The sequence below is a fragment of the Symphodus melops genome (assembly GCF_947650265.1).
Source record: "Symphodus melops genome assembly, chromosome: 5".
NCBI lineage: Eukaryota > Metazoa > Chordata > Actinopteri > Labriformes > Labridae > Symphodus > Symphodus melops.
Window position 1 is genome coordinate 2,561,458 of NC_136695.1, and position 11,340 is coordinate 2,572,797.

At 43.9% G+C, this 11,340-nt stretch overlaps 1 protein-coding gene across 1 annotated transcript; it reads right to left on the reverse strand.

Annotated features, from left to right (window-relative positions):
• Window positions 1–4,288: 4,288 nt before the first annotated feature.
• LOC306823977 (beta-2 adrenergic receptor) lies at window positions 4,289–8,973 on the reverse strand. Its single transcript, XM_079343934.1, has 2 exons — window positions 8,723–8,973; window positions 4,289–5,917 (listed from the first exon to the last, which is right to left on the reverse strand). The coding sequence occupies exon 2, from the start codon at window positions 5,907–5,909 to the stop codon at window positions 4,848–4,850; it is 1,062 nt and encodes a 353-aa protein (XP_079200060.1). The 5' UTR covers window positions 5,910–5,917; window positions 8,723–8,973; the 3' UTR covers window positions 4,289–4,847.
• Window positions 8,974–11,340: the final 2,367 nt, after the last annotated feature.

The following is an 11,340-nucleotide window of genomic DNA, read 5'->3' on the forward strand; positions in this document are numbered from 1 at the left end:
CTCGGGTTGTACTCACGAAAATTAAACCACTCAGAAAAAGAAACATAAACAAACATGAAAAAGAACATCGACAAAGACGTTTCTTTTGAGAAATGTCCTCCATCATCCGTCTGAGAGACATTTGAATGAAGCACTATGAGATCGTCTCTCTGGCTTTGTGCGTTCATGTTTTCATGTCTCCTTTCATGTTTGATAAACAGGGGTGAGTTTTGGTACACTCAGGGCTTCTGATTGGAGGACACAGCTCAAAGTAACCAACATCCACAAAGAGCATCAGAACAACATGCCCATTAAATGGACCGCCTTTTATCGTACTGGAGCTTGGTTGCTGAGAAGTAGGTGACAAAGGGCTGACAACATACCTGACTGCAGATACATGAAGCTTTGACTGTGACATTTCCTGTTTTTGATTTGGAGATTCTTTTCAGTCAATCCTCTGAAAAGCAGGAAAAGGTCACGGTGACTTATTAGTGCGCGTCCCTCCTGTGGTGAGAAAAGACGTGAACCTGCAGGTGGCTGATGTCAGGAGGTGCTAAATGAGCTGCAGGCTGAAAAAAGTCAGAAGACAGCGCAGGTGCACAGATGGAAATATAAGCAAGAGTATTTTTAAAGAAGCTTATCACATGACTTTAACCATCCATTATCTATTCCCATTTTCCCACTTCGCGTGGAGGATCCCAGCTGTCACAGGGCGAGAGGACACACTCTGAATCACAGGGCTCCGAATAATATCTAGATAATTACAGTTGGACTGCAAATGTGTGTGTTTTTTTTTTAAAGCTCTGCAGTTACAATGAAAAAGATTCAAGTAATGCAGAAATAATTACATAATGATTTTTATAATCCCCACCCGAAGCAACTTCTGAAAGACGGAGGCACTGGTTTCAAAAAGCGTAAAAATAAATGGGTCTTGGTTTTGTTAACGAAGACAGAGGAACAAAGCCCACCATGGCCGTCCACTGGTTCTATCAAAGTGAAAACTAAAGAGGAGTGGGAGTCAAGGAGGCGGGTGATGGAAGGAGTCGAAATGTCTGATTGGAAAATAGATTTTCCAAATGAACAAATCTGAGATTTTCATTAAACCAGCAAACACAGGGCCGATCTCGATGCCCCCCCCCCCCCACAGAGGGCTGAGTGCAGCCGTATTTCATCATATTGTTAACACATTTGGTGTACCTTGTCATCGACCCCTTTTTTTTTTTGCAGCCTGAGAGTCGGGTTGTAACAGACTCACCGTGAGAGAATTACCCACAGTTCATAGCACCTTGTGATGTGAAACCTACGACTCCCAGGGGACAAACAAACGCCATCAAATGGAAAAAAGAAGCGAGACGGTCAACAAACCCTGTTCTTTGTACAGTCCACCAAACAACAACAAGAGACACAGAGAGCATGTCAGTGCAGTTACATCTGTGAAGACGAACCTTCATTTATCCCTCGATGGAGAAATACAGTTATTGTCATGATTTGGGTTTGTTTGTGTTTTATTTTTGAGTTTTGAGTTCTGTATATTTCTTAGTTCAGTCTTTAGTGTTTCCTGAGTTTTAAGTTGTATTCTCGTCTTCAGTGTCTCATTGTGTCCTTCTCTGTTGTCTGTAATATTGTCTCCTGTGTTACTTGTGATTCCTGGTATTGTTGGTCTTCAGTGTTTCTCTGTTTTCTGTAAGTTTATTTCCTGTTTTAAGTCTTTGGTGCTTTATTTTGTAATATCTGGTTTTGGTGTTGGGTTTTACTTTGTAATTGTCCTCACCTGTCTCGTTAGTCTCACCTGTCTCTTAACCCTGTCTATTTAGTCTCTGTGTTTTTCCTCAGTCCCTTGTCGGTTCATTGTCTTTTAGTCGTTTCGTCTCTTTGCTCACTGGATTTACTTTCGTTTTCACTCCTCTTGAATTTTTGGACGTTTTGGATTTATTTAAGTTTTTATTTTTGCCTTTTTGTTTAAATAAATCTTTAGTTTTCTCCTTCCCTGATTTACCACCACCGATCGTGACATTTATACTCTTACTCAGATTTATAGGCTCCACGGCTGTGAGTAAGTAAAGCATATAAATACGTCATGCCACACACAACATAGTGCTGTAATGCTAACAAGAGAAGTCACAACATGCTGTCCCGTTGGTATTTAACCATTTAGAGGCCTGGTGCACTTTAAGTCTGCGAGGGTTCAGGGACGTCGACATCCAGCTGTGGGTGTTGACTCTGTGAAGTCCCTCTGGAGCCTCCCGGCCCGCAGCCACGGGGAGGTTAATCACTCCTGACGAGCACGCTGTCACAGAGTACCTCGGGAAACCGTTCCTAACGACCACGCCGATTTGGAAAAAGTCTAAACAAACAAACGAGCTTAAAAAGCTTGGTGTCTAAACTGGAGACAAGACACCAAGAGGACGTCGTGATTTAGGAAGCGTCTGTTTGTGAGGATAGCAAAAACTCCCTTTGTTTTTAGGTCTGACGCCTTAAAAATGAAATACTCGACCCAGTTTATCTTCAGTCCCTGAAAACACTCATCTTTATAGAGAACAAGAAACTTTAGCTTCATGCGTCAGGTTTCTGTTTTCCATTCAGCTGTTGAGCCAAATGTCACGTTTGTTATTTCACACAGACGTGACGTCGGGTTTGTCAGAGCGGACCACCTGTGACTTTGATTTACAGCCTCGATCTGGACTGATTCACTGCCTGATATCTCTCCGTCTGCCTCCCTCCTCGGCTGCTCTCATTTCATCAATCAGCTTTATTGGAACGCACTTTAAGGCCAGCGATGTCAACATGTAACTTTCCATTTATTTCTTCTTCCTGTGTCTCTCACCTTGATTCCTCCGCTCTCTCTGACGCACTTTGTGGTAATGCATTTTGCAGGAAGCCCACAAACAGTTCATGATTTCTTTTCTTCTTTCTTCGATGTGAGCGGTTCAAGCACGATCACATGCTGAGCCTCCTGTGAAGAGGATCCTCAGAGAGAGAGAGAGAGCTGTGATGTAAGCCTGAGGGACGCTTCTCCTCATAAGTGGACTTCCAGTGATCAGCCAATCATGCAAATATTTGATCGTCACTTCTCTGTTACATCATCGTTTGAAGAGGCCTCAAGTTAAAGTCAAGTCGTACTCATCAGTATGAAAGGAATCAAAACTACGACTGCTAAGTTTAACGCTTTCCCCTAAAGTAGTGGGTCTCAATTATTTTCTGTCCTCCCCCCGAATTGAAGTACTATTAAGAACCTGATAATATATTTATATATATATATATATATATATATATATATATCTGTACAAACCACTGTATGAGTTGCTGGCACAAGAATTCTGCATACAGTCACTCACAGTCCGAAAATTAAACTTTTTGACTCACCGGCCGAGTTGACAGGTAAATGAAAAAAGTGTTTATGTGTCACCTACACTCTTGTCTTGCTGAGGTTTATTCCCAGCAGGCATCTGTTCGTCTTCGTGTCACACCCACTTTTAGTGCTTTCATCATTTTTTGATTCCCTCTGTATAAGTTGTTCCTTTTCATCCATGTCACTCTTTTCACCAGATATCACAACCATCGCTCTACATGCCATTTGCATATAAATTACATTTCAGATTGTGTCAGTTTAAGCCCCTCGAGCTCACACATCCGGCACATCTGGAGCAAAAAAAAATGTGGTTATTCTTTAAAAACAGAACCTCTGGAGCTCCAGAGTCGATGTGACGTGTGTCCTGCTGCACAGAGGATTACAGGTAAGCATGTCCTGCCCACTGCAGGAGGATGGAGTGGATGGATTTTGGCAAACTGCAATATTTGGAAGATTGTGTATTATTTTTTTCCCTATATATATATATATATATATATATATATATATATATATATATATATAAATATATTTTTTTAAATATATCTATATATATAATATATGTAAAATAAATATATAAATATTTTTTTAAATATATATATATATATTTTAATTGCAAGACAAGAGACAATACACTTACAAAACAAGATAAGAGAAAATGACAGTCAGAAAGTCAGAAAAGGTGTGTGTGTGTGTGTGTGTGTGTGTGTGTGTGTGTGTGTGTGTGTGTGTGTGTGTGTTTAACAGATTTCAGAAAGAGATTTTTTTAATGAAAAGTCAGAGTGGGAAGAAAGAGAACAAGAAGTACAATTCACGACGGACAAAAAAACCCGAATAAATAAGTAAATGAATAGAAAAGTAATTTGATGTTTGGGAGATTAAAGTGCAGTCTGTGTGTCTTTGTGCTTCAGGGTGGGTTTGTCTTTAAAGGAAAAATCAAACCAACCAACAACAGTTTGGCAACAATAACAAAGTTTTTATTATAGTGGCACGTCCACAACTCACACATAGTCAAGGTTTGTCTGCAACCTTTGTTTCGAAGTGTCAACTTGTCTTTATTAACTTCACCTGTCGAGTCCTGGACCTTCATGTTTTCTTTGTACAGACAGGAACACCGACCAAGCTGCCATATTGAATCAGCACGTTGCAATGATTTGTGATCACCCTGAAAATGTTGACTCATGACCTGCAGAAATATGTCGTACATTTCTTCCTGACTGACATTTAAACGGTGATCTCCACGTTCGTCCTCACGCGCTGACGGCTGATGTTTTAATAGATCACACTCTGCTAAACAAGCATTCAACAGACTGACTGCAAGCTTCTGTAATGTTACACAGAACAAGACGGTTCATATCCGACATGTGTGAACACCTTTCCATGCTTTTAATGAAGTTCAAAAGAAACTGTTATACCACGACAGCAATCCATCAAACATGCAGACACTTCTCTGAGAGAGTGTGTGACAAACATTTAGAAGATGCTCCTGATCTTTGGTCCCTGAATTTTTTTTATTTTTTTTTTAGGATTTGGTCGAGTCTTTTCTCTGGAAAGGCATGAGGAGCTTGTGTGCTCGCAGTCTGAACTTCTGATCCCTCACACTATAAATGATCACATTCCAGCAGCTGTTGGTTGCCAAAATCCAGAAGGCAAAAAATGAAAAGTTACACCATGTGTTCCCCAGAACGTTGCCGACCACGAAGACAGCGATGGGGGTGAATGATGCGGTGAACGCCACAGTCAGTGTTCCTATCGTTTTGGCTGCTTTGATATCAGAGAACGTGGGTTTGGAGGTGCTTTGGCACTCGGTCTCCGCCAGGTGTTTCCTGCGCCTCGAGTGCTGCCTGATGCTGGACAGAGATATGATGTTGATGACCACGGTTCCTCCGAGGAGGGTGAAGTCAAACGCCGGGAAGAGGAGGAGGATGTTCCAGGCCTGACTGGGGAACTCGCCGATAGTCCCCAGAGCGTAGTTGCACATCCGGCTGCAGGAGTTGTACTCCAGAGCGATCTCGTTGCTGAAAACCATCGGAGCCACGGCCAAGAAGAAGCTCCCCACCCAGGACAGGACGATGAGGATCATGGTTCTCTTCCGCGTGATCACAGAGTCTTTGTGCAGCGGCCTCAACACGGCGATGCTCCTCTCGATCGTCAGCAGGAAAATGGTGGTGATGGAAACCAAAGTGCACCCGGCGAAGATGGGTCCGATGACGTTGCACGGGTGGAAACTCACTGACTGTGAGTTATACGAAGTCCACCCTGGTGCAGAGTCGGTCAGCATGAGTGATATCTCAGCGTAGACGGACAACGGTACGACAAATATCCCCACCGCCAGATCAGCCACCGCAAGAGACGCCTTTAAGTAACCCTGCGGTGTCTTGAAGTGCTTGGTCCCAAGAACCACAGCCAGAGTCACCAAGTTCCCAAACAAGATGGCGAAGATGAGCAACACCATGAAGAGCACCATCAGGATTTTGTTGGCCAGCGTACAGCAGCACACGGTGCAGTGCGCCGGTTCAGCCCTGCCGAACATACTCGGAGTGCCGGTCTCAATCATTGGATCAAGTGAAGCTGCGACGTTCATTCCATGACCTGAAGATGAAACAGAGGAGGGGGGTTATATTGATTGATTGATTGATTAGATCAGTGTCGCAAAATCTGCTCATAGTTTGAAAATAATCCTGAGTGTACATGAAAATGGTTCAGGTGGAAATCGTCAGTCGAAGAAAAGAACAGACGGGTCATGTCCTGTTCTTCAGGTAATAAATACAAGCCTGTGGATTGGATGACAATAGACCCATCAAAAGAGTCAAACATGAAGTCTGAAAAACAATGTACACCTGCACGGCTTTGACCAGTTTGACCACGTTAACCAGCATGAACCAGCACGTCCAACTGTACTTTAAAAGTCTTCGAGTTCAATTTGTACAGCAAATGATGCAACGTCCTGCACTGAGCATAAGCTGCCATTTGAAATAGTTTAATGTGCGATGACCCGGCCCGAGCCTCCCTGCCGTCTGACCGCGTGTGAGCGAGCGCTGCAGACGGAGTTTAATTTTCAGCACTTGAGGTATCAGTGAGCTCACGCTTTATGCTGATGCTCTCCGTAACACAAAGGGCTGTTTTGATGCTTCAGCTAATATAAAACACGGGATCATTTGCAAAATCAGGACACAAAGAGACGTGCATTAACATAATCATTGTGTTTACTTAGATAATAGAGCCACAGGGAATAAAGTCATAGCTACAAGATAGGTGAAATGAATTCATCAATAAGAGCAGCGCTGGAGTTACAGAAAAGACTGGCCCCGCCCCCCAAAGATGGACGGATGGGTTGAAGGACAAGTGGAGGGTTAGATGGATGTTTTAGGTGTCAAAGGATGTATTTGAGTTTTTATACGTTTGATGGACGGAGGGATCGACTGATTGGTGGGTCTATTGATAGATTTAGCGGATGACGCATCGTTGGATGGAAGGCGTCATGATTGATGGATGGGTCTAGAATCAGCAGACAGGTGATGAATGTATGGACAGATATAGATAGTTGGATGGATGGTGATTGGTTGATGAATCAATGGTTGTGTTGATGGATTGAGGATTGCTGGGGGATGGAGGGAAGGGAGGATTTCCAGGGATCAAAGGCGTGAGATTGAAAGAATGCAGCGACGGATGGATGGATGGATGGATGGAAGATAGATACTTTATTGATCCCGAGGGAAATTCAAGGAAGGAAGGATGGATGATGGATGGAAGGATGGATGGAAGGATGGAAGGAAGGAAGGATGGAAGGATGGATGGAAGGAAGGATGATGGATAGAAGGAAGGAAGGAAGGATGGATGATGGAAGGAAGGAAGGAAGGATGGATGATGGAAGGAAGGAAGGAAGGATGGATGGAAGGAAGGAAGGAAGGATGGATGGAAGGAAGGAAGGATGGATGGAAGGATGGAAGGATGGATGATGGAAGGAAGGAAGGAAGGATGGATGATGGAAGGAAGGAAGCAAGGATGGATGATGGAAGGAAGGAAGGAAGGATGGATGGAAGGAAGGAAGGAAGGAAGGATGGATGGATGGAAGATAGATACTTTATTGATCCCGAGGGAAATTCAAGGAAGGAAGGATGGATGGAAGGATGGATGGATGATGGATGGAAGGATGGATGATGGAAGGAAGGAAGGAAGGAAGGATGGATGATGGAAGGAAGGAAGGAAGGATGGATGGAAGGAAGGAAGGAAGGAAGGATGGATGATGGAAGGAAGGAAGGAAGGATGGATGGAAGGAAGGAAGGAAGGAAGGATGGATGGAAGGAAGGAAGGAAGGAAGGATGGATGGAAGGAAGGAAGGAAGGAAGGATGGATGATGGATGGATGATGGATGGAAGGAAGGAAGGAAGGAAGGATGGATGGAAGTAAGGATGGATGGAAGTAAGGAAGGAAGGAAGGAAGGATGGATGGATGGAAGGAGGGATCAATTAATTGGTGGGTCTATTCATAGATTGAAAGGAGGATTATTGATCCATTGAACGGATGATTAATACACAAATAAATATGCACGACGGACGGTTGGATGCTACATACTCCACAGAGTAAAGAGGGGTGATGTCATAATCTGGCTTGGATAACAAGAGCTTTAGTAGTAAACAAAACCCAGCTGGTGCTCGTGGTCTTTAATCCGCAGACACACGTTACTTACACATGTAGTAAAAACATCAGAAACATCTCTTTTCAATTTGTCTAAAATGGTAAATATTTAACCCTCAGGCTGCATGTGAGGAGGATTAATGCACTTAGGAAATCTATATTTAATACCGAAGTGCATTTTGGGACAAGTTGTGAACATCCATCAAATCCTGCAGACTGAAAAACTCCATGTTCAGCAGCTGTGCAGCTGGAGCACACATCCAGTTTTATCTCAAGAGATTAGGATACATTTTTAATCAACTGTTTCTTGGTTGTTTCCACGTCCAGATATTTCAGAGAGTCACAGCTACAAGCTCTGCTGTCCTTTCACTTTGAGCTTCACATGTCCTCTCCTCAAGCTTTATTTATTTTGATTTCACTGGATATCCATCTCACGCGCGCAGTCATGCAGAAACCTCCCGCACATCCAGCCAATAATCCCCGGGATGAGGGAGAGGGATCCCTGCAGAAATCCCAGCAGCACTCTTTGCATCTTACAGGAAACTTATCAAATATATTCAGCAGGAGATTATTGCAGCTGTCTGTCACATCAGCTCTTGAAGAAACGCTCTCGTAATTTGGGCGCGTTCAAATCTTCAGAAGGGTTTGTGCGCAAGATGTGAAAGAAGTTAACCGATGTTATGCGTGAATCTTAACAAACATACTGACTATTCACGCCACGATTATAACTCTTATTTGATATGATTTGGATGTACTCACTTTAATTTTTAAATTCCATCCAAGACGCGCAATCCAACAGTCCGCACAGCAACATAGAACAGCTGGATATCTACGCGACGAGCTTCCTCTTCCTCCTTAAACATCCTGAAGTCTTCAAGATGGTAATCAAAAGAGTCCATAATTTAGAAAAAGAAAACTCGCTGTCAGCTGTTTTGAAAATGAAGAGGAGAGAGAGAGAGAGAAGGGGGATCCGCGCCACCGTCCGGGCGCTGCGCTCTGCTCCGCTCCGCGCCGAGGAGACGCTTAAAGTGTCTCCTCCGCCGGCCTCTCCATTGGCCGAGGATGAGGATGATTATGATGACAAAGGACACCCCCCCCCCACACACTCACACACACACACACACACTCACACACACACACACACACACACACAGCGCTTACAGCAGGAACACGTACTGCACAACAACAGGACGAGGCTCTCTGAGGATGAGGAGGGTACTATCAGCGACTCCAAGTGGCTCTTTCATCTCCAGAGTGTCATCTCATTAACCCAGCTTAGTGCCAGGTGTGTGCACACAAAACCACAGAGGGGTGGAGGCAAGGTCTTCACTCTTCATTTTACATTCTAGGAGCAAATAAAAAATTCTTCATTCAAATACATTCAGTTTAAAATGTTGCCGCTCCGACTCTTCCTTCTTCCTGTTATTTTATTTTGTAGGTCTTTAAAATCCTTTGCAGTGACACAGGTGGATATTCAAGCTGTGAAACTGCAAAGCATGTTTCTCTGTGTGAAAGAGCCGGACTTCTGTCCGATGGGGAGTATGATGAAGGACAACTTGGAGCATGTGCATGACTGAGTGTTAAATGTCGTGGTATGTGTCCCACTAGCAGCCCGTGAGCTCCTGTCTTAAGAAGAGTTTACTGAGTCACACCTTCATTATATCCGTTTCTTCTGTTGCATAATCCTGATTCACTGTTTTTCAATCCACAGGCTCGGACTCAGGGAGGATACGACCACGCACACCGCTGCATCTGTTGTCACAACCACAGAGAGCTTCATGAGCTGCAGATTGTTTGGAGAAATTGAGGTATTCCCGGATGGAAAGATTTGTTTATTTGTCCAGAGTATTCAAGCAAGGATGTCCAGAGGAGGATCCTCATTGGATGACTCCCTCACCTTCATGTTCTTCTCTAAATGTGACGGTATACATATGTGATCCAGTGGATGTGTTAATGTCTTCATGTAATTTCCAAAGACTGTATGAGCCTGCATTCTTTCTCATGGCCAGCAGGGGGAAATTGTACTGGTGACTAAAAATAAGTGTGATGTAATGTCAGAGATAAAGATGGTCCAACTTCAGGAAACGTTTTTCCTCATGAGTTTCAGTCTGCTTCAGTTCAGAGTGACGTAAACAGGCCAAAGCAGAGTAGTTTAAAGCGAGGCGACACATAACGGACAGATTTCAAACTATGGACACCTGTTTTAAAAAATAAAAATAAAAAAATAAAAAAAGGGGGGATCAAGATCACGGCAGTTTGGGAGGCAGCGGTAGAGCAGTGGCAGCAAATGCATCTTAAAGTATGGAGGCTGCAGTCCTCATGTGGGCGACCCGGGTTCGACTCCAACCTGTGACCTCTTTTCTGAATGTCGATCCTCTCTCTCTCTCTCTCTCTGATTTCTCACCCTATCCACTGTCTCTCTCTAAAAAAGGCAAAAATGCCAAAAACATATATATAAAAAAAAAAGATAACGGCGGCTTCAGAGCGTGAGCTTCGTTTTGAAAGTGTGATGTCACGCTGGTTACAAACACTCGCTTGTTTTGCTTGATCTTTTCTCTTTTTTTCTTGACTTGTACGTTTACTTATCGGCTGGCGGGGGGGCCACTGCGGCTCAGTTGGTAGAGTCGGTCGTCATCTCAACCCGGAAGGTCCCCATGCAGCTCCTGCAGCCACATGACCGGCATGTGAATGTGGATGAGTTACTTCTGATTGTGTCTTCACTCAGCAGCTTACAACAAGCTGAAGTCCATTAACCACATGAGAGAAAGGAGAGTGAGGCGTGTGGCGTCAAACTGAACCAACAAAAACAAACTACGACAACAGAAAATGATGCCTCGTGATGCTGCGAGTGAACGAGAGGTTGGAGAGTCTGTGTGTGGACCACCGTCCCCCAGCGACCTGCGGGGTCACAAAACACAAGAGACAGCAGAGACAGATCAGAATCAGAAATAGTTCATTCATTCAGCCTGCAGGGGGGAAGATGAGCGTAAAGATAGATCAGCATGTAGATCAAATATTTAAGGACGGGTGTCAGTCATCCTGCAGCCCAAAGATCTGTGGAGGATGCGAGGCCTTGTCCGCTTCGAGGTAGTCGAGATTTAAATTTGCATGACGAAACAAAATCAGGTTATGTGACAGCTGTCAATCAAAACAGAAAGAAGGTTTTGTTTTTATTCAGCTGCCCAACAATAACAACAACATTTAGAGGAAAGATCTCGAGTTCTCCCCACAGGTTTCCTCTCTGCACCTCCCTTCAACACGTCCAGGTGTCTCCCCCCTTGATCGCCTGTGGTTTGCACTCTGTCACTGATTCATTAGATTGCATTCACCTGCTCACTGCTTATTTAAGATGGCGCCTTCCACTCATGTTTGGATCT